The sequence below is a fragment of the Triturus cristatus genome, chromosome 12 (genome assembly GCF_964204655.1).
Source record: "Triturus cristatus chromosome 12, aTriCri1.1, whole genome shotgun sequence".
NCBI lineage: Eukaryota > Metazoa > Chordata > Amphibia > Caudata > Salamandridae > Triturus > Triturus cristatus.
In genome coordinates, this window is record NC_140595.1 from 204,659,743 (window position 1) to 204,683,992 (window position 24,250).

General features: G+C 46.8%; 1 protein-coding gene across 1 annotated transcript in view; it reads right to left on the bottom strand.

Moving 5' to 3' along the window:
• The window catches only part of GLG1 (golgi glycoprotein 1), a 658,311-nt gene that overhangs the window by 396,664 nt on the left and 237,397 nt on the right, over positions 1 to 24,250 (bottom strand). Inside the window, exon 9 of the mRNA XM_085637427.1 lies at positions 18,966 to 19,087. Coding sequence (XP_085493553.1) covers positions 18,966 to 19,087 — 122 coding nt within the window. The remainder of the gene's footprint in view (positions 1 to 18,965; positions 19,088 to 24,250) is intronic.

The window sequence follows — 24,250 nt, forward strand, 5'->3', positions numbered from 1 at the left end:
TTCTATGTACTTGTATATACTCATGATTACTGCAAATTGGTAGCACTATCATCCTTTTACTTTCGTAGTATTGCTAACAATATATCTCTGCTACTGTCTAATGGTTGTTACATTTTATATTCTACATTAGAACAACAACTGTTCAATAAATAGTTATTGAAACACGCAGACTGTTTATTCTGTGCATCTCTGAGACTAACTAAGTGAGAACGAGGGACTGAGCGAAAAGTAGTACATTGTTTCCATGATCCTGAGGGATCAGTGTTATGTTCTGAGGATGCCAGAAACTATTCACTCCCCGATAAGAGATTCTAGTGGCACTGTGAACTAGCTAACGCAAACAGGCTTATGTATCCGGTGGGGGTGCTAGGAACCAGTTTGCCACCAAATCCACAGTTTGTGTTATCCGAAACGCGCAGATCCTGTATAGGATATATTGGAACTACACGACAACAGAGATATGGTATTAAACTACATAGCAAGAGTATGCTTAGCGCACAAGTTACTACTTGTGTAACAAGGTATATGTAAGAGACATTAGTTAGTGATCGATTCCTTACCTTCGAATATCCCCAGGCATCAGACTGGATCCGGAAAAGTTGTCTCAGCAGTACCCCTACACATCGGTAGGTGGCGTTGTGCGGCTCCGCGCCCGATGGCGTCATAAGCGCCGTGACCATGTCAAGGAAACTACTTAGGTGCCACCCATGCACGCGGACGTCAGTTCTGTACACGACTTTCCGCACCAGGAACGCAGAGCCATGCAAAAAACTGATCACTGGTGCCATGAAACTAGGGCCCTGAAACGGATGACCTTAACCCTAGAAATCAGTTTGCAGAACGAGGAGGATGGGTGGGGCGGTAAGGAATCTATCACTAACTAATGTCTCTTACAGATATATCGTTACACAAGTAGTAACTTGTGCATCTGAAAGAGACACGTTAGTGATAGATTCCTTACCTTAGAATAGATACCCCAGCAATACCAACCCTGGTGGTGGGTCTGCGAACAAAGATCACACCAGAAAGTCACGGAGAACAGAACGGCCAAAGAAGCCGTCCCTCCGGACTTGACTGTTAAGGCAGTAATGCTTGGTAAACTTGTGCAGCGAGGCCTACGTAGCTTCCTGAAAAATATCCTGCAAGGGAACACCACGTCCCAAGTCAGTAGTGGCTGCAAGTGCCCTGGTAGAATGGGCACACATCCCCACAGGAAGCTCCTTCTTAGCCAAGGATTAACATGCTTTGATGCACAGAACAACCCACCGAGAGATGGTTAGTTTGTGCACGGCTCTACCTTTTTTGGCACCCATGTAGCCAACAAAGAGCTGTCATCCACTCGGAACTGCTGTGTGCGCTTCAGATAGAACGAGAGCGCACGCTTTGGGTCCAGACGGTGGAGCCTCTCCCTCTTTTGAAGGAGGCGGAAAGAAGGTGGTCAAGTTGATGGTCTGCCCGATGTGGAAGGGCGTGACAACCTTTGGAAAAAAGAAGGACGGGTCCTTAAAACCACCTTGTCTGGATGAACAGAAGGAAAGGAGGTTTAGAAGAAAGAGCATGGAGCTCACTCACTCTTCTGGAAGAGGTGATAGCTACCAGCAAAGCTGTCTTGAGATTGAGAAGAAATAAAAGACAGTTCTGAAGGGGCTCAAAAGGAGCTCACAACAGATCCTTCAAGACAAGATTTAAGTCCCATTGAGGCATTATGAAAGGCAAGGGAGGAAACGTGTGCGTAATGCCTTTGAGGAAACGGTTAACAACCGGGGATTTAAAGAGAAGGCTGATCTGGAAGCCTTAGAAAGGCGGAGATGGCCGAAAGAGAACCGTTGCTAGTGCCCAGAGCAGAGCCCTGCTGGGCCAAGGATAGTAGGAACAGAAGGACCTCAGAAAGAGGGGCAGAGAGGGGATTCACAGTCTTTGCTGTGCACCATGCCACAAACTTGTTCCACCGGCAGGCGTATACCGTCTTAGTGGAGGTACGTCTGGCTGCCAGAACAACATCACAGACTTCGGGAGGAAGATCAAAAGCTGTCAACTATCGCCGCTCAATCTGCACGCATGGAGGTGGAGGCTGGACAGGTTCGGGTGGAGGAGCGTCCCCTGCTGCTGCGACAGAAGATTCTCCCAAAGAGGCAGACGGATTGGGGGGGTCAATCGCCATGCTGAGTAGCTCGGGATACCAGTATCTTCGTGCCCAATCCGGAGCCACAAGGATGACCTGGGCCCAGTCACGCCGAATCTTCTTTAGCCCTCTGGGCAGAAGTGGTATAGGCAGAAAGGCGTACAACAGACCGCAACTCCACTTGCGACAAAAAGAGTCGTCGAGCGAGTGCCACCTTGGAAATTACAACGTGCAGAACTGATGACATTGCGCGTTCTCTTCAGTGGCGAATAGATCTAACCAAGGCTCTCCCCACTGCATAAAGAGACTTTGTGCCACGTCCGAGTGCAGACGCCATTTGTGATCCATCAAGCACCGGCGGCGGAGTTCGTCCGCCCTTGCTTTCAGAGGACCTGCCAGGTGTTGAACCACCACGGTAATGACTTGATGTTCCAGCTATGTCCAGAGGCGCAGAGCCTCCTGACATGAGGTCCAGGACCCCACCCCGCCCCGTTTGTTGCAATACCACATGGCGTTTGTTTTGTCCGTGAACACCTGCACCACACTTCCCCGGACAAAGGGAAGGAATGCCTTCAGTGCAAGTCGGATCGCCCGAAGCTCCAAATGGTTGATATGGAGCCGGGACTCCGCCGGAGACCAGAGTCCTCTGATCTCCGCCAAGTGGCTTCCCCATCCCAGGAGGGACACATCTGTCACCACTGTGTGCTCCGGTTGCTGAAGGGAGAGTGATGTGCCATTGACCCAATCGTGAGCCACCACTGCAATGGTCGTGCAGTGCCCTCCGAGATCTGGACATGATCGGACAGGTTGCCCTGATGCTGCGCACACTGGAACTTCAGGTCCCACTGCAGAGCCCGCATATGCCATATGGCATGATAGATCAGCAGGATGCAGGAGGCCATCAGGCCCAGGAGCCGGAGGATCATCCCGACTGAAACCCGGGATAGAGGCTGAAAGATCGGAATCAGCCTGAATATCCCAGCCTCGCTGCTCGGGAGGATAAACCCGAAACCGCGTCGAATCCAGAATTGCTCCGATGAAGGGGAGATGCTGAGAGGGACTCAGGTGCGACTTCGGCACGTTGATGGAGAACCCCAGCAAATGCAGGAGGTCGGCCGTAGTCTGAAGGTGGGAGACTACTGCCGGGGGCGAGCAGCCAGCCCTCAACGACCAGTCATCGAGGTAGGGGAAGACTGACACCCCTGACCTGCGCAGATGAGCTGCAACCACCGCCATCACTTTCGTGAACACCCAAGGGGCGCTGGTAAGACCGAAGGGGAGCACGGCCCTGAAGGAGCGGCAGGGGCAGAAACCGTCCCCCTCGTCCGCATCCAAGGACCGACTGGAGGGGGAAATGTCGGATAGAGCGACAACGCTTCGACTTCTTTTTGTGTCGTCTCTTACCCGAATCCGAGGGAGAAGACTTGGAGCCCGAGGAGCAATGGTGGCCCCGCAAACTTTCTCTGGAGCGGCCCCTGGACCGTGAATGGCGCGGGGACGAGTGCCGGACCTCAAACAGCTTCCGGTGCCGCTCCCTCAAGGCCTTTGGGACCATGGCCAAACAGTCCATACAGGCCCGGGAGTCGTGGTCGCTCTCCAGGCAGTAGAGACAGACGTCGTGGGGGTCCACCACCGACATATTGCGACTGCAGGCCCCACAAGACTTAAAACCAGGCATCCCTACGTGCACCAGAGTAGACTCAAACTTACAGGAGGCTTAAGACGCCAGCGATGGACGCGGAGCCGCACGACGCCACCTACCGACGCGCATGGGTACTGCTGACTAAAAACTTTTCCGGATCCAGTCTGATGCCTGGGGATATTCTAAAGAAAGTGTCTTTCAGCTGCAGGGGTACAGACAAAGAAAGTGCAATGTTCAGATGTAGAAATGCCAGTTGTAGGAAAGTGCCCCTTTGTGTCATGGTCACCCCACATTTTGCCACTGGTACTGATGTTTGACTGATGTGCACTGGGTCCCTACTAACCAGGCCCCAGTGCCAGTGCCCTTTCCCTAAAACAAGATAACAAGGTATAATTGTGTCACACTTTGGCACCCCTGGTACCTTGGGCATGAGTACAAGGGGGGGGGGGGTCCCTAAGGAGTGCAGTAGTGTAAGAAACTGGCTCTATATATACTGCACCAAAGTGAGATACAGTGTGCATAGAATCCAAGAGTCTCCAGAGGTTTGGCAGAGGTAAAAGTTAGATAGAACCTTACTCTCTAAAGTGGTAGCTTCGTCGAGCAATAAGGCAGTATCAGAGGACAGTGTAAAGCATTTGTTGTACACAGTCAGCAAATGGTCTCACACACTCAAGAACTGAACTCTAGGCCAATTGTTTTGTATTAAAAAAATATACAGTTTTATTTCTAGAACCAAGCAAGCCTGGTACAGGTAAGCATATAAATACTTTGCAGTAGTAATTGATTTGTTTGAACACAGTTCAGAATTGCAGTATAACTGGTACAGGATTTGATTACATGTTTAAGAAAGCAGTTTGCAACACATTGCAGGTATAGTACTTTCGACTGAATGGGCTTTTTAAGTAAAATTCAGTTAATTACTGTTCAGATTATTTTTCTAACCACAGGACTGAATCCTAGATTCAGCCCTGGGACATTTCCTGAAAACAGGTGAGTAAATGAGTTTTAGTTAAAGGTATGATTTTTAAGGATTATTATTGTATTTCAAAAGTTGACACTTAAAAACGTTTTCAAATAGAATCACGAATAGTTTACCGGTCGGTGTAGTTTTGCAGCTTGAAGATCTTTCTGGATTCGCTATGCTGTGCATTATTCCGCGGTCTGGTGGTTGGGTCCGGAATCGTAGTCTTTTGTCTTTTAAAAAAAAAAAAAAATTGTAGCCCAGGTGGGCGTCGACGTCCCACCATTTGGTGTACTTCTCGACGTCGGCATGCTTCCTGCAGAAGTCCCACCTTGGGGCGCCATCTTCGGGTTCTTTTTTCCTTTTTTTTTTTGAACCCTAGGCGTTCTTTAGTATTTTCCTCTTTCAATGTGTCCACTTTCAGTATTCTTTTGTTCTTTTACTCTTTGTCCTTCCACCTTCCTCTCCTGCCTCATCTTTCTGGCGGAGGTGGGTGGGTTCGCTAGTGAATCCAGAAAGATCTTCAAGCTCCAAAACTACACCAACAGGTAAGAAACTATTCGTTTTGCAGCGTGAAGCTTTCTGGATTCACTATGCTGTGCATAGACTTTGTAGCGGTTTGTTATCTTCGTGGCGGCTGGGTGGAAGATGACCGTTGGTCGTTGAATATATGTTGAAGCACCCTTTGCCCTACTTGTGCTTCCTTGTTCATTTGTATATCCATGCAGTAGTGCTTAGTGAACTAATGCACTGAAGCCCATGTTGCCGCCAGGCATGTCTTGAATGGGTGCGTTTGCCAGAAAAGCAATCGTTGCTCCCTTCTTTCTTGTGGAGTGGGCTCATGCCCCCTCCGTTAGCTCTTGCCCTGCCTGTGTGTGTGTGGCAGAATTGTATCGTTAGTGCGATCCATCGCGCGATGGTGCTTTTTGTTACTGGTCTACCCAGGAAGCTGGTTGTGAAGGACACAAAAAACTGCTTGGTTTTCCTGTGCTCCTTTGTTCTCTCGATGTAGTGCATCACCGCTCTTCCAGCGTCTAGAGTGTGTAGTGCCCTCTCTGCGCTTGTGACTGGGTTTTGAAAGAAACTAGGTATTTGAATAGTTTGGTTCATATGGAATGCTGACACGACCTTAGGAATGAAGTGTGGGTCAGTCCTCATTACGACTCTGTCCTTGTGTATTTGGATGTAGGGCTCTTGCAGCGTTAACGCTTGCAGTTCGCTCACTCTGCGCAGCGAGGTTATTGCTACCAGAAAGGCTGTTTTCATTGTCAGCATTTGTAGTGAGGCCTTGTGGATGGGCTCAAAGGGCACCTTCATAAATTCCGTCAGGACTATGTTGAGGTTCCATGCCAGCGGCGGAATCCTCTTTGGTGGCGCTATCCTTTTTGCCCCTTCCAGGAATCTCTTTACTACTCGCGACGTAAAGAAACTTTCTCCCGTCTCACCTCGTGTGTAGGCCACAATCGCCGTTAGGTGGACTCTTAGTGCAGACGAACTTAGCTTGGCTTTTAGTAGATGCGTGAGGTATCTAAGCACCGTTTATTCCCTTGTCAACTTATTTTGTAGTTTATTTTTTCTGCACCACAGTGTGAACCTCTTCCATTTTTCCCCATAGCATTTCCGTGTTGTCGGTCTCCTTGCCTCCCGGAGCACTCGCATAGTGCTTTGGGGTAACTTAAGGTGTGCGAACTCTATGTCTTCAGGAGCCATGCCGCTAGGCAGAGGCTCTCTGGCTCTGGGTGTAGAACTTCTCCGTTCTGCATGGAGAGTAAGTCTTTTCTTGTGAACTTGATTGGTGGCCCCTGTGCCATTTCCACTATTTGCACCCTTGTGCCGCTGAGGGTGAACCAACTGTACCTACCTGACCCTGGGAGACCCCCGAGTCTATGCCCAGAACCGTAACTCTGCCAGTCGAGTACTTACCTTTAAACCGATAACTCAATTTTCTCCATAGGGTAACATTGACTGGCTTTTCCTGAAATTTCTTCTAAGTGTGGACTTTTCAAAACTTAAAATATTCACCAAAAATCAGCCAAGTGACGAAAACTAAAATACTCGCCTGCTCTTAGGTGAGCTCTGTGCTGGATCTTGGTGCCCAGCACGGACTCTGAAAAATACAACTGTACTTGCCAGTAACTCAATTTTCTCCCATAGGAAACCATTGACTGTTTTTCTGTGTAATTTCTTCTAAGTGTCAATTTCTGCAAACTTTAAATATTCTTTAAAAATCGTATAATATCTGAAAACGTAATTACTTACCTGTTTTGGATAAAGATCCCAGTACTGAATCTAGGTACCCAGTACTGGATTACAAAAGTAACGAGAACATACTATACCTGCAACTTGAATTTTCTGCCATAGGGAATCATTGACTGTTTTCTATTAAATATTTTCTAAGTGCCAACTTTTAAAATAGCAAAATATTGTCTAACAATCACAGTAATTAAGTTAACTTTCATCACTTGCTTCCAAGTACTGACCCAGGGCTGAATCTAGGATCCAGTCCTGGAATTCCAAAAGTAATCCTAAAAGTAATCTGTTGCAAATAACTTGAAACTTCCATTGAACTCAATGCATTATTGTGTTTAAAAATGTGTTGCCTATTGCAACCACTTGTAACTTTCTATAAAAGTCAATTGCATATTGCAAAAGTATTTATATAAAGCATCTCATTCTGAGAAAGTATATTTTAATACCTATTGTTGGTTCTAAATTAAACGAGCATATATTTTTTATATATACACCATTGGCCTAGAGTTCAGTTTGAGTGTGTGAGACCATTTGCTGGCTGAGTGTGTACAACAAATGCTTTACACTGTCCTCTGATACTGCCTTACTGCGCAACCAAGCTACCACTTTAGAGAGTAAGGTTATATCTAACTTTAGCCTCTGCCAAACCTCTGTGGACTCTGTACACACTGTACCTATTTGGTAACAGTATACAGAGCCACTTTCTCATACAGAGTACACAGAATTCACACCAATTCAGTCAGTGTAAAATGAAACAAGAAAGCTCACATTTAAAATAAGTCAACAATGGAAAAATAGAAGTAAAGTCTTGAGCACATAAAAACATCAAATAACCAATACCTCATCTTTTAAGGTATAAAAGGGTGGACAACGGGGAGGTGGGTGGGTCAGTGAAGAATCCACAGGCAGATACTGAATCCGCTAGAAAAAGCGTTACCGAAGGTAACTTGCTCTTCTGATGGATACATCTGCCTGTGGATTCCTCACCTTATGAATAGAATCCCACAGCAGTCCTAACCCCAGGAGGAGGGTGTCCACCCTTCTATGCCAAAAAATCTTGCAAAACAGAGCGCACAAAATGGCTGTCCCTCCTCACCTCGGAATCCAAGCAGTAATGCTTCGTTAAAGTGTGGAGGGAGGCCCAAGTTGCGGCTTTACAGATGTCCAATACAGAAACACCCCTGGACAAGGCAGAAGTAGACTACTTAGCCCTGGTGGAATGAGCTCCAATGCCTACAGGAGGCTCCTTACCAGCCAGGGAGTAGCACATCTTGATGCACAAGATATACACCTGGATAAAGTGCGCTTGTGCACCGCCTTGCCCTTCATACGACCAGCATATCCAACAAAGAGCTGATCATTTTGACGAAAGTCCTTCGTTTTATCCAAATAGAAGCTAATGGCCCTCTTTGGACTCAAACGATGAAACCTCTCCTCCTCCTTGGAAGGGTGAGGATAGAAAGTAGGGGGGGTAAAGGACTGTCCTAGATGGAAGGGAGTTACCACCTTAGGCAGAAAAGCAGCCCTGGTCCAGAGTACCATCTTTTCCGCATGTATGGTCAGAAAAGGAGGCTTTGAACTCAAAGCCTGGAGATCACTCACCCTCCTAGCCGAAGTGATAGCCACTAGAAAGACCGTTTTAAATGTCAGTCTCAACGGACAACTATGCATAGGTTCGAACGTAGAACCCATTAAAAAAGTCAACAGATTTAAATCCTACTGGGGCATAATAAAAGGAGTGGGCGGAAACCTATTTGTAAGCCCCTTAATGAACCTTAAGACTATTGGAGACTTATAAAGAGAAAGCTGATCAGGCAAACAAAGAAAAGCCGACAAAGCAGACAAATATCCTTCAACAGTGGCCACAGCACAACCATGCTGAGCCAAATGAAGTGAAAAACAATCGGAAAGATGCGCATTCAGAGGATCAATAGGTCTCTCTCCACACCAGCTAACAAATTTCGACCACCTATAGGAGTAGATAGACTTGGTGGAGTGTCGCCTGGCTGATAAGATCCACCACGTCAGGCGGGAGAGAAAAATAATTTAGGTTGCCCCGTTCAATCTCCAGGCATGAAGGTGCAGGCTCTGGAGGTGGGGGTGTAGAACCTGCCCCTCCATCTGAGAGAGGAGGTCTGCCCTGAGAGGGAGACGGAGCGGAGGGTGCGACGAGAGGTGAAGAAGGTCTGTGTACCACACCATTCTTGGCCAGTCCGGAGCGATCAATATAACTTCAGCCCGGTCTTGGCGAATCTTCCTCAGAACCAGAGGAATCAAGGGTATGGGCAGAAACGCATAAAGTAGTTGAGAGCTCCAACTCAACTGAAACGCGTCCCGCAACACTCCCTGCGTCGGAAAATGGAGACTGCAGAATGATGGGCAGTGCGCGTTCTCGAAAGTGGCAAACAGGTCCACTCAAGGAGTTCCTCACGTCTGGAAGACGTGTCGAACTACCTCCGGGTGAAGCCTCCACTCGTGGTCGGCGGAGAACTGCCGACAGACTGTCCACACGCACGTTCAACACCCCAGCCAGATGACTTGCCATCAAGCAAATCCGATGGTCCTGAGCCCAGGACCAGAGCTGCAACGCCTCTCTGCAGAGATGGTACGACCCTACTCCTCCCTGCTTGTTGACATACCATATCGCGGCAGTGTTGTCCGTCAGGACTTGAACTGACTGACCGTGAATGGAAGGGAAAAAGGCCTTGAGAGCCAAACATATAACCCGCAATTCCAGAAGATTGATATGAGACAATCCTTCTGGAGACCAAAGACCCTTGATCTCCAGATCCCCCAGATGAGCACCCCACCCTAGGGTAGAGGCATTTGTTATCACTGTGGCCACCGATGGAGGAAGATGAAAGGGCTTTCCTTGAGACAGATTGCCCTCCACCAAGACCGATCCGGAGCAGCTTCTCTGGAGATCCTGACTGACTCCCTGAGATCTCTGTTGTGTTGATACAACTGTCGGGGAGGCACCACTGGAGTGCCCTCATGCGCCAGCGTGCATGGTTGGCCAACAGAATGCAGGAAGCGAACAGACCAAGCAGGCGAAGGACCTTCAGAACCGGAACAACCGCTCCATTGTAAAACAAGGGAATCATTTCCTGAATGTCGAGAATCCTTTGTGGAGGAGGGAATCCTCAACACAGTGTTATCCAGTACTGCCCCTATGAACAGGTTGCGCCGAGAGGGCACCAGGTGAGACTTGGTTACATTTATCGAAAAACCCAATTTGTACAACAGCTGGGTTATAACCTGCAGATGATGAAGCACCATCTCTGGCGACCCCGCCTTCAGAAGCCAGTCGTCCAGGTAGGGGAAAACTGGAATCCCCAACCTCCTGAGATGGGCAGCCACCACTTGGTTAAGACTTGAGGTGCAGTAGTAAGACCAAACGGAAGGACCGCAAACTGGTAGTGATGCGACCCAACCATAAAACGGAGATACTTCCTGTGCGACTTCAGGATTGGGATATGGAAATATGCATCCTGCAAATCGATGGACACCATCCAGTCCTGTTGCAGCGCCTGAAGAACCTGCACTAGGGTGAGCATCTTGAATCTCTCCAGCTTGAGAAACAGATTCAAGATTCTGAGGTCCAGGATAGGACGTAACCTGCCATCCTTCTTGGGGGATCAGGAAATACCGGTAGTAGCACCCCAACCCCTTTCCTGCTCCGGAACCACCCCTATTGCACCCTTTTGTAACAGGGTAAGAACCTCCTTCTGAAGGAGAAGCAAATGATCCTCCGTGCAAAACCCCTAGCAAGGAGGGTAAGGAGGAGGGAATTCCCTGAAGGGAAGGGCGTACCCATTTTCTACAAGATCTAAAACCCAAAAAGGTCCGAAGTGATTAATTTCCAATCCTGTAGAAAATTGGAAAGCCGACCTCCCATGGGACCCCCATGATCCAAGATGGCGGATCTAGGACTGCTTTCCTGCATTACCAGGAGGGGTTGGGGAAGTGGAGGAGGAAGAGGGATGACGTCCAGCTCCACAAAGGCGACCTCTGCCTTTACCCCTGTAGCTCTTATACAAGGGGTTCTGCAGCTGCTGAGGCTGTCTAGACCCATGAAAGGAAGATCTCTCAAAGCCACAGTATCTTTTATATCCATAGCCTCTTGACAGAGTCTGCAGACCCAAAGACCTTGCCATTGCCTTACTGTCCTTGAATCTCTGCAGGGCAGAGTCCGCCTTTTAACCAAAAAGCTTGGAACCTGCAAATGGTAAATCAATAAGAGCAGCCTGCACGTAAGGAGAGAACTCTGAAGATTTTAACCATGCATGCCTCCTTGTCGCAATGGACGAGCCCATTATTCTAGCAACAGAGTCTGCTGTATCCAGACCAGACAGGATAACCTGGCAAGCAGCCGCTTGAGCATCCACCAACACCTCATTCAGATTCCCCTTGTCCTCCTCAGACAACTTAGGGAGAATCTGTTTCACAGAGTCCATTAAAGCATGAATGTACCTGCTCAAGAGACAAGTGGCGTTGGTAGATTTTAGAGCCATACTGGCTGAAGAAAATACCTTTTTTGCAGATTGCTCCAACTTCTTAGAATCTCTATCGGCAGGAGCCTGCGAAAACGCCCCGGAGGACAGCTTTGAGCAAGAAGTGTGCACCATCAGACTTTCAAGAGAGGATTGAGAGGAAAGAAAAAACTGATCTCCAGGAGCAGGTCTATACCTTCTTGAGACTGTCCTCGAAACTGAAGGAGCTGAAAGAGAATTGCGCCACACCTCAAGTATTGGCTCAGTCAGAGCATCATTAAATGGTAAAAGTGACTCAACCACCGAAGATGGAGAGTGAAGAACTTTAGTGAGAAGATTAGGCTTATACTCCGCTACAGGAAGCTGCAAGTCCAAAAGCTCTGCAGCCTTCCTAATAACTGTATGATATGGAGCAACATCCTTAGAGGGGGAAGCCTTTTAAAAAACAAAGTCCCACTCTGGAGAAGTGTCAAGGCCACTTGCCTCACACAAGTCGTCAAACACATCCTCTGTATCATACACCTCTCCTTCCTCCCTCCCTTCATCCTGGTACTGCTCCTCTTCCACTAACCTCTGCGTCTCTCTCCTAGAACGCATCTTCAGTTGCGTTGTCGGCAGTGCCACACGCGGCGTCGACTGCTCTGGGAGCGGCGTCGAAGGTGGATCCATAGCCGGCACCGATCAAATAAGAGGCTTCACGGGATGGAGCCGGGGACTGACCATACGGCGCAGACATCCTCGGAGCTGGAAAAGACCAGGACGACGTCGCTGGCATGAATGGCACAAAGGGGGACAGAGGATACTGATGAGGCACACCCAAAGTATATGCCATGGGACCCAAAGGTGCTCCAGAGGGGTACGAGGCTCTGGCAAACACGCCATACATGGCATTTAGAAAATGCGATGGATCAGAACTCGGCGTCGGAAAATGAGGGTAAGAAGCCGGTTCTGGATCCGATCGAGCTACCTCTGGAGTCGGAGCCGCTGGAGTCACAGGAGGAACAGCCGGATTCGAAGGAACCTCATGATCAGCCGGATCCAACGGTGAGAATCTCGGCGTCCTAACCTGCTCTGGAGTCCCCTTATAGGAAGGAGATTGAGCTGGAGTCACCTGAGGAGAAGGTGAAGGGGAAACAATGTCCTCTCTACGTCGAGGAGCAGGAGAAGGCGACAGACACCACAGACTTCAACGACCGACATTGAGAAGCATGCCTCCTCTTCTTCTTATGCTTCTTCTTGGAGTCGTGCGACGTCGAAGACCTGGACTTTTACCTTTTTTCGACCCCTTTCTTTTGCCTTGGCCATGTAAAGTTTGGCTTCTCGCTCCTTGAAATGCCTTTGGATTCATCTTCCTACAGGAAGAGCATCCCTTGACTTCATGGTCTTAAGACAAACACCAGAGGCAATCCTCATGCGGGTCAGTAATTGACATATGTTTACCGTATTCTCTGCAGGGCTTAAAGCCTGACTTCCTCGGAGCAGACATGACAAAATAAGGAAACAATACAATCCAAAATACAAAGTATCAAGACGAAGTAAGGAGAGTCCTAGAAAAAACCGTTAGCGTCGACAGCGCGGAAAAAAGGGAACTAACGTCATCACACCGACGTGGTGTTCTTATGGCTCCGGTGACATCATGCGGAGCCATGACGCTGAGACGACCTCGTCTGCGCGGGGAGCTAGGAAACATTTCCATGGAATACTGGCGCAGGGGATATTCATAAGGTGAGGAATCCACAGGCAGATGTATCCATCAGAAAAGGGCCAATTTGGTGCCAGAACAGGCAGGAAAATTAGCAGTCAGAGGTGTGTCCACCCACATGCTAGTTCCAACCCCAAGGTTGGCTACCTGATGGATACAAAATTTAAAAGGCTGCCATCTTGGTAAGGACAGAATAAGGAACTCTATAACAGGGTTATGCCCACTGTGGGAAAGTGGGCTTCTGTTGCAGTACCACCCCTCTTTTTGCCTGGCTTTTGATGCAATTTTGACTAAAGAGTACTGGGTCCTGCTGTCCAGGTTCTCAGTACAAGTGTTCTTTCCCTAAAACTGTCCCAATATTTGCCCTTCAGGCCCACTTAAAGTCCATAGTAAATGGTACCTGGGCACTGGGATTCAAGAGGGTCTCTTAGGGACCCCTCACCTAGGCCATGTAGTCTGCTAATGCAGTATGCATGCCTGGTGCAGACAAAACAACAACGTCTACATGGCACACTGCCTGTGTGCGATACAAATTAGCACTGCCTAAGGTCTAGGCAAATTACCCCTTTAGCAGTCCTTACAGCCCTAAGGCACGGTGCACTATATCACAGGTGTGGGCATCTCTGCATAAGCAGATATGTCCTTACAATATTTAAGTCCATTCATGGATATTGTAAGTGCAAGGAAGCCATAGAGTATATGGGCTGGAAACTCAATAACCCGAGTTCCCCAGCATCATAAAGGCATCTCTGAACCCAACACTGTTTGGCAATAAGCTACTCCTTTCAATAAACCCACACTGCTGCAAGTGTGGGATTTACTGAAATGCACCCAGAGGGAACCTCGGAGGTGTCCCCATGAAACCTACCAGTCCTGGTGTGGTCAAAGACTGGCTTTAGGCAGCCTGCCACAACCAGACATGTTTAGAGACCCCTGGGTCGAGAGCCCCCACTCTCTGGGACCAGAAACAAGGCACATCCTGGACAGAGGTGTCACACCTCCTCTCACAGGATGGGCTTTGTGCTTGAGAGGGAAGCTTCAAAGGCCCAACGCCTTTGTAATGCAACCCCCAGCCTCTGCTGCTAGCAACAGATGGCAGCCCCTGGTTTATACCCCCTTTTTGGGTGGGAAAAACTAGTTTGAATAGGAGGTGTGCCCACCTCTGCCAACTCAATCCCTAAGGTAAAGGGGGCGAGGTAAAGCACATCTTTCAGTCGTTCCCCCCCCCCCCCCCCCCATCTTGAAGATTTGGAGGGGGGGTGTTTTGTGGGGTGGCTCCTAAATCAGAGCTAGGACTATGCCTCTCTCACAGGAGGTGAAGGGAGCCACCACCGCGAATGCAGGATAGACGCCACCACCAGGAGCAGTAGTAGCAAGTTACTTTCTCCAAGACCCCCCCAGTGAAGACCAAAGCCTCGACATTAAGTAACAAGCATTTGCAATGCAACATGTCAAGCATTCACACGATTTTGAGCTATTGGCATTTTAATGACAATGCCTTCTATTTATGTTTTGGGTTTTAAAACATAAATGCAAGGCATTCTCATTTACAATGCCAATAGGCTGGAGGTAGGAGGCTGGGCTGCCAAGCAGTAGATCAGATGTTAGCTTGTTTGCCTATTATCCACATGGGACCTCTACAAGGTGTAGAGAGGAGGCCGTAGGGGAGTAGTTCTGTTGCCGAGAGGTGGCGCACACACAGGGTCCCAGCTGGTGGAGGGGATGTCATGTTGTCCGCTGTGTTTATTTCCCATAAATAACTGGGGCTGCTTTTTACCAGCTTCGGTTTATGACCCCTCAGGTTAAAAGCCTTTGACTGACATTTGACCCCTGACCTCTTATAAATATTATCTTATCAGCTCCTGCTTGTTAACTTGTATGGAGAGCTGGTCCCCAGGGGCTGGTGGGTGAAGGGCGATTATGGTTCCTCTTGAAGTGGGTGATTTTTTTCGAGCAACCCACGTCATGGCATTGATTAGATGTTACAGAGGGGTTAACCACAACACCCCAGGATGGCTCCTGCAAGTCCTTGGTGGAGAGCAGTTATCTGGGAACTGCTCTACAAGAGCGATGGCCTGAAATAAGTGACCCGGGCACTGTGGGGAGCGACGTCGAGGCAGTCCTGCATGGAAGGAAAGCTTAAAGCCAATGAAATTCGGGGGCATCAGCTTCAAGTCAGCTTCTGAAAAATCCTCATCTGCAACATCTCACCAGATCGAGCAGCAAATGCGTGCTGCAACGCTAGGCGAGACCTTAAACGAAAGGGAAAAGAAAAGAAAAAGTTGCAGTGAAGGCATCAAGCCCACATCATCCTTCACGGACAGATCCTCTTCTGAGCTGGGCACCGAATACAACTTAGGAAATACGAAGACAAATACCATGTACTACAAGAGCATATTCTGCCCTGAAGAGCTTCCACCTAAACTACACCTAGGTCGGACTCAGAAGGTCGAACAGCATCTGCACATTTCAAACTGAGGCCATGAGTAATCATGATCAATTGGGAGGAGGGGGGGGGGGGGGGGGGGGGGGGGGGGGGAATGCCTAAGCACAACTAAAATGGCTTAAGTACGAATCACCACATTTACACTGACCTCTATAGGACCTTACACCACCATAGAAGTGGTTGAGGACACAAGGGTAATAGGTCCTGATGTTAAATTCCAGTAAAGCATACAAGGACTAATACACGTAATAACACAAGATTAACAATGCCTATGTTGGATGTGTACAATGTAGGGAGTTATGTCTCAGTATATATGTAATGTTATTTGTAAAACGCACTGTCAGTCTTGGTTTCAATTTGATTTGTGTATTTTTTCAAGCAATGTAATGTCACTGTCTCATGTGTAAATATATATCTTACTGTCATTTTGTATTGCTATTTTGAAATGAGATCACCAAAAAAAAAAAAAACTGTCAAAGATAAACATTGAACGTAACAACCTGGGACACGAGTACTTATTCGACACAACCAGTTGGGTTTTACATTTTAAATAAAATCAGGAAAACGTTAGTATTTCCCCAAAAAACCAAACAGGGTAAGGATCGTTCAATAGCTGAACAAAAGTAGAGACTTATCCAGCTCTCTATTAATGAAATAAACCATGTTCCTTGGTCTGGGAGGTATAGTTTTGCAGTGATTTAATTTTGATTCCAGCCTCCACAGCCCGTAACTGAATCACTTCCCAGTAGGAGACCCCAATTGAGGATGTAGACACCCCAGGTAAGGTGCCAATTGGCCCTACCTGCTACTCCCATAAAACGCCTCTAAATGTAGTATTTAGGCAGCTTCCCAGACCTGGAAACTAGTTCACGCCTACCTTAGAAGAACAAAGACAATTCCATGCAGCGAAACCTTAAGTTAACTACTGACTTGGCACCAGCCCTACCGGCCTGTCTCCAGCTTCAAAGACCCCGAGAATAGAACAACACCTGTCCTGCAGCCAGAGACCTTCACAGCCTCTGGAAGGACTGCTTGCCTTTGAAAAAGACCAGAACTCCAGACGATAGCAGCTCTCTCCACAAGAAACCAACACAAAGGATTCTGGTGCCCTCCGGGACCATTCTGCACCAGACGCCTCCAGCCTGTGTCCAGGTGGCCCTCTGATCCATAAAACCTTCCTCAGCAATCCTGTGTCTAAGTCTAGCGTTGGCTGACCCCGTCCTGGACTTCACAATGCCAGCAGTGTGAATCCTTTGAGTTGTGTCATTTATTGGTCATTGTGTGCACAACAAATGTCTTACACTCCTCTGTTAGGCCTAAGGCTGCTCGCCCGCACTCACAAATATAGCACTTTGGGTTTGCACTGAGCCCTGTACACTTCAGGGAGAATCTCTGAACTCTGTGCACGGTATAACCGCCTAGTGGTATACCATATAAAGAGCCAACTTTCTACACCCGCTTCTCACAGGAAGTGGTCATATAAGGAACCTAGTGATTCTAGGGGTAAGTAGCCCATTGGCTACTACTTAACAATCCACTAACACTCCAAAATCTAGTATATAGGGGAGCCCATGGCACCAGTAAATCAGATTCCTGCCGACCTAAGAAGGACACCTAAGAGCTGCGCGAAGCAAGGACTGTGGTGAAGCAAATGACTTGGCACCAACCCTGCCAGCCTGTCTGCTGTTCCCACTAGGCTAAGCTAAAGTGGTCTCATTCTGCAGCTGCCGTACCTTCAAAGGCCTAGGAGGATTGCCTGCCTTCAGCAAAGATCCAGGAACTCCCGTGGAGTAGCAGAGATGCTTTCCTGTATCCTGCAGGCACTTCAAAAGAACTGTGAGGACTCCGGACAACCGCACACCAGACACTGGAAAGCATCACTGCACCTGTGCTCCATAGGTAGAGTTAGAGCGGGCCTACGGTGCCAGCGTGGTCCCCCGACCCTCCAGAGACCAAGTCGACCCTGGGTTTACCAGAAGCATCACGGAAGAGGGCTGGGGGCAAAAGCACTACGGAATGGGGAGGGAGAGGGTGAGAGGGAGGACAGAATCACCACAGAGGGAGGGGGGGAACAGAAGCACCACAGGGGGGGGGGGCAGGAGCACCAAGGAGGGGGGCCAGAATCACCACACAGGGAGGGGGGGCAGAAGCACGACACGGGGGGGGGGGGCAGACAGAAGCAGCACCACCGAGGGAGGAGGGGGACAGAAGCAGCACCACCGAGGGAGGAGGGGGACAGAAGCAGCACCACCGAGGAAGGAGGGGAACAGAAGCAGCACCACCGAGGAAGGAGGGGAACAGAAGCAGCACCACCGAGGGAGGGGGGGGACACAGAAGCACCACAGAGGGAGGGAGGGACCAGTGGAGGGCGAGTGCACAAGCACTTTGGAGAGAGTAGAATGGAGCTGGTGTGGAGAGCCATACAGGAAAAAGTGAGCAACACCTAACACAGTTGGGGGGGCGGGGGACAGAAGCAGCACCACCGAGGAAGGAGGGGGACAGAAGCAGCACCACCGAGGGAGGGGGGGGACAGAAGCACCACAGAGGGAGGGAGGGACCAGTGGAGGGCGAGTGCACAAGCACTTTGGAGAGAGTAGAATGGAGCTGGTGTGGAGAGCCATACAGGAAAAAGTGAGCAACACCTAACACAGTTGGGGGGGCTGGGGGGAGTCAAATACACGACCAGACAGTTGGTTACAAAAAAATGCACTCTTGTAGAGGGCTTAAACAAAAAGAACAAAAATGAAGTGTTTAGAAAGTGAGCAGTGGAAGGACACAAGAAATGCAGCACTGATGATTGGACAACAAAAAATAAGAAGTAAAGCCCAGAGAAGCGGACACATAAGCAAGCAAATGAGTTATTATAAAGCCAATCAATGGCACACAATGGGCGGACTCTAAGTTCACTGTAAGCTTACAATAAGTCTTGAAACAGACAGCACATGCACTGTCTAGTATGCAAGATCTAAAAATGCCCACTTTTTAAAGCTTCTAAAGAGTCTTAAATAAGTGATGTTCCACTGGCAGGAAATAATTTGACAGTTTATAACTAACAGGAGGATGCATCGCTGACTGGTCTCTATTTTATCAAGGAATACTGTAGGCAAGAGACTAGGTCTCTTCTGAAGACATACCAGTGAAACTCTTCAAAATGGGTTAACCTTTATGCTTTTCCTCCATTAAATTACGAAGAACTCCACAAGATTAAAGGAAGATGATCAGATCTTTCTTCTGTGCCAGTGGTGGGAAGAGGGATATGAGAGAATGCACTGCTGTCACATTGTGAGAATAAATGGGCAAATTCAAGAACAAACATAGTAAAATGCTTATTAACTTAAAAGTAACTTACATGGGATCTCCGGAGTGTATGTGCTTGCAAGCAGTTTGAATGACAGACTCGCAGGCTTCATTCAGGGCTCTATCTATGCGGTAGTCTGCCCCTGGGTCAGTCTCCTGGATCAAGGTTTGAAGCTGTAAGATAACAAAAACAATTGGGCATTATCAACAACAATCTTGCCGGAGCTAAATAGCAAAGCCTAACATCTCAGCAAGGAACCAATATATTTTCCTTACATAAGCAGACATGTAAACAAGCATTTGCAATGCAATAGGTCTCGCATTTACAGGAAGTTTAAGCTATTGGCATTGTAAATGACAATGCTTTTTATTTAGGGTTTAAAAACAAAAATAAAAGGCATTGTGATTTGCAATGTCAATAGCTCAACCTCGCGTAAACGCGAGACCTATTGCATTGGAAATGCTTGTTCGTTCTTCCTGCAAAGATATTGTAAACAAACACCTTTTTTTTTATAGATGCAAGTTAAAAAGTAGAAAGGCTAGCTTACTGGGAAAATCACACCATTCTGTACATACCAAAAATGTAACATAGGAACTAACTTGGGGGACCAAATGAAATTAAGAGCGTTGTACAAATATCCCTACGCAACGTGGGCTCCTGAAAAGGCAGAACATTACAAAAAACGTTCCATTGACCCAAAAGAACACAAAGGCAGAGAAGCGACACGACTTTCCATATTCAACCACAAACACCATCTGGAATCTCATTTATTCAACAAACACCAACTAGACTGACAGCTTGAGAGCAACTTGAAATGTTGCCTCTCAGACTACAGGGAAATGTTAACCGAAATGGACAACAAAACTCCTCAACTTTAGTGGGAAGTGGTTGGGGGGACGGACACAACCACCCACTGTACTTTCCAGAAGAACTGGGCATGCCCGAACAACTCTTGACACACAAACCTCACGTCCTCATCAGTAGCGATGAACTTGCATATCGGAGTACAGACGAGGGTGTCTGTTACAGCCTGTTTCAGTTAGGCAGCATGTTATAGCTGAAATAACACATTTAACCGCGACAAAAATACTACACAAAAGCAAAGCAAAGTTAATATGAAAGCCACAAACTCAGCTTTATAATAAAAGACTAGGCCATGTAAGTTCATCTAATAACCTAACAAGCATAATTAATAAGAAGACACATCAGCACTCGACAAACAAATCTTAACCTACAAGAAAGGCTAAAGCAGTGCTGCAAATGGAGATTACAACAAAAGTTACCTTTCCTTTTTCGGTTTTTACTACCTAATAAACCAGTAACCAGACAATAAACATCGCGGTTTGTTAAAGTGAAAGCGCCATGAAAATCGAATAAGTCCCATATCGAAGAACGCAGCGCCGCTGTTTGTTAAAGTGAATACGCCATGGAGATCTAGATAGTCACATACCAGACACGTGACACATTGTACAGTTATTGCAATATAATTGTATGAAGCAGGGTTTTGTGAATTGTGTGTATTGTTTGTGCGTTCTCAGGAGCCTCCATTGATTTTTAGTATTTGCAAATATTGTATTTGTTATTTGTTTTGGGTATTGTTTTGTTGTTTCAAACTGGGCTCCTAGCATTGTTTTTCTATAATGTAATATATAAACTGAACTAGCTTGGAATTTGGCATAACAATTAGGGACTGCAAACTTGACTTATTTTAAAGCATCTATAGTCCACAGTGTATTCCAATACAAAGTAGTGGATAATTGGCTGGTATTTTTAAAACTACGATTAACGTTTGTGTCCACATGAAAGTGGGAAAGAAGGGCATGTCTTCAAGATTAACAAGAAAACATTATTGAAATTCGACTACGATGATAGATCGATCTTCTTGGGAAGACTTTCAGTGCTCTCATATCCGTTAAGACAATACCTCTCTGTAGCTAGGAAACGCCACGCAATAGGTCATTAACATCAACACACAGAAATGGCAGAATTACTGCAAGACGCATCACACTGAATGAAACTTCACAATTTAACTGTAACTGTTATGCTTGCCTGAATCACTTATACGGTGATTCCACATAGTAGCATGCTACCCGCATACAGTGTTTGGGTACGGGGTAAGGCACTATATACACACCACTGCGGCACCCAACCAATACCTTGGGTAATAACCGTGTTTTACTGAGCAATAGTACCAAAGTGCCATAACTTAACTGGACCCACTGTCACCCGAGGAACTAAGGGCATTAATGAGCAAGAACACCACGTCTATCACCTAAACACAGAGTGCTCGGTCACGTTAGTTGACAGACCCGCATATACCTAGAGAGCACCGCGCAATCGCCCCCACCCCACGCAGCGCAGCTCTACCTAAGGAGGAAGCCCAGCTGACAGACATGCAGAAAGGTCGGGCAGCGCGGGAAGAACAGCAGCCTGATCTCGGAGATGAAAGCGCTCCAGCGGAAGGGAGGCGCTCATGGCATGGGTGCTCGCAGCCTCACGACGGCTCGGACTGGCCAGTCATGGCGCAGCTTCTGGGCTGCAGCCCCGCTCTCCACGCCGCGCATTGTTACATTGAAAACGCCGTGAAATGTAAGCAGTCAGATACCGGAAAATGCAGCGTAGCTACCATTGTCCCAAACAGTATCTGTATAAAATAGTACTGAACCAACATATAAATCCCACCATGTCACGCCGCAAGTGCACGATCCAGTCCGGATGGGCGAGCTGAAAAGGAGACAGGGAGGGAACAAATAAGCCTCACTTCAAATAGAAAGCGAGTGTTTAGCATAAAGTGTGACGCGCGCCAATAAAAAGCATGGGCAGAGCTTTCACTCCTCTTCCGAAATCGCCTCTTTTACAATAGATCTAGCAGAGCGAGTAGCGCATGCGCTGCAACGCCAGGCGAGACCTAAAAAGGAAAGGCTACTCACCTTTGACATCATACTGTCCGATTATTCTATCAAGGCTATGAATTAGCATGTCATTTAAAATACAAATTCAGGACAGACTCAAGTTGAAAATGATGGGTGGCAATAGCTGTTTAAAATGAAGTTTCCACATCCTGCCCCTCACAACACTACAGGCGCAAGAGAGTGCACATCATCTCCAGAGCGTGTGCTTTAAAAAAATTATTTCCACAATGTGTGAGTCAGCAAGTTGGGACCACAACTTCAACCTCAAAGGAGTAGTGGGGGGGAGGTTGGGATTATGTGGTTATTAAGTTGCAAAACTACTGTTAAAGGTAACATCTGTTTCAACACCTAAGTATTTATTCAAACATTGAGCACACACTTCAGAAAAGTATCTAGTCTCTTACTGTCTATCCAGTGTCATTTGAAACTTATTTACTGTGTTAGACTATTGTACAATAAAGCCACCGTTGCTGCTACGGTTGTGTTAATCTCCTTAGCTTTGCCCAAAGTTGCCTTCTAGAACCTTTATAAACATTGCAACTTGAACTATAAAGACCCTGAGATTCAGAATGCGTCAGAAGTTTTTTGTCAAGATAGAGCATTAGATGGACAAACTAGCAAGATCAAGCTTTGTTACTATAAAAACTGACAAATCGTTCCCCATTTGGGATTTCCACACATGGTCCAAGCTACCATCTCCCTTGTTCTCTCCAAACTCTATTACGCCAATAGCCTCTACCACGGATCATCTTTAACGACCAAGAAAAGACTAAAACTGATTCAGAACTCTACTACCAGACAACTTTTACATATAAAGCCGCAAGTTCACATCTCTCCTGCCTTGAAAGCCATGCATTGGTTACCGGTTGCCAGAAGACCTACGGTCAAGCTGCTTTGTATCACCCAAAAAGCGATACTTGGAACAGAACCGCTCATCAGGAATAAAATCAAACCCATTCAACAAAAGAACCTGAGCTCTAGAGAGGCACTTCACCTCAAAATCCCAACGTACAAGCATAAAATTATGGGTGGCACATCCTTCTCGGTTCAAGCAACCAAACTATGGAACTCTTCACCCCCCCAACATAAGATCCACAGGTATCCACCTCATCTTCAGAAAACTATTCAAGAATTGCCTCTACCCCACATAACCACCATACGCAAACAGAAATATACAGCATATCCCTCTGTATACAAGCATTTGTTTGTACTTTAGATATGTGCCTATATATGTATTGCATTCTATAAACATGTATAATTATTTGTTTAATATATAGCTAGTCATCATTTCTACGTAATAAATATACATATTACTGATAGTTGCAATATTCAGTTTGACATGTATATAAGGGACTGCATAAATAAGTTAATCTTTTATCATAACTAGATCTACAATTGCTTCACTACTGAATTAATTTTTTTTTTTTATTTGAAACACAGCACTTGAAAGCCAGAGTTGAACGCATTTTAAATCTACATATAGTACCTTCCTTTATGCATCAATATAATTACCATGTACTTATGGACCTTTTTATTTATTACTTTTCTTCTTGTTCAGCATAGTCAATGCACAACCCTATTTTTCACCCTATACCTCTAGCAATATATCCTCTACCTCCACTCTCATTCATCCCAAACCCCATACCACTACTATGATCCCAAAATAACACTTTCTAGACTCTCCCCTACTCTACGCCTCCTTGCATCATCTCATACCTCTTACTATTCCGGTCGCTCATAACAAGCCTTTCTAATCCCTTCCCTCTAACTATTCCCCCTCCAACCTCCCTTTTACTCGTCCCAAGCCTCCTCCTACTGCTGCTATGAGCTCCACAAAAATAAAATCTAAATCCTTCTCTATCCCTCCACTATCCTTTTCTATCCAAACAGACTAACATGTCCACCACTCAAATTAATTTCATATTTCACTCTAGTAATTCACCTCTAATCCTTTATGGGTTCCAGAGTGCTACTCAACGATAAAAGATTCAACACCCCCATCAAGGGTAGCAAGCGCTATATAAGTGCAAACCTTTATCCCTCTTCTATCCCTCCACTATCTTTCTCAATTCAAATAGCTGACTAACAAATCCACCTCTCAAATTATTTTAATATTTCACTATACAAATTCACCACTAATTATGGGTTCCAGAGTAGTATGCTACTCTACGAAAAAGTGCATAGACTCCTCGTCAGAGGCAGTAAGCGCTGTATAACTGCAATTACAATAGCATTTCTGTGTCCAGCCTTGCATTTGAAAGTGTATTTTACCTACCTGTGCCAAATTCTGCTTGGTTTTAGAAACAAAACATAAGTATACCTTTTTTATACTTACGTAATTGGTGTGGATTCAGTCTGAGTGTGTGCTATCAGTTCTTCTCTGAGTGAATACAATAAATGCTTAACACACCCTCTGATAAGCCA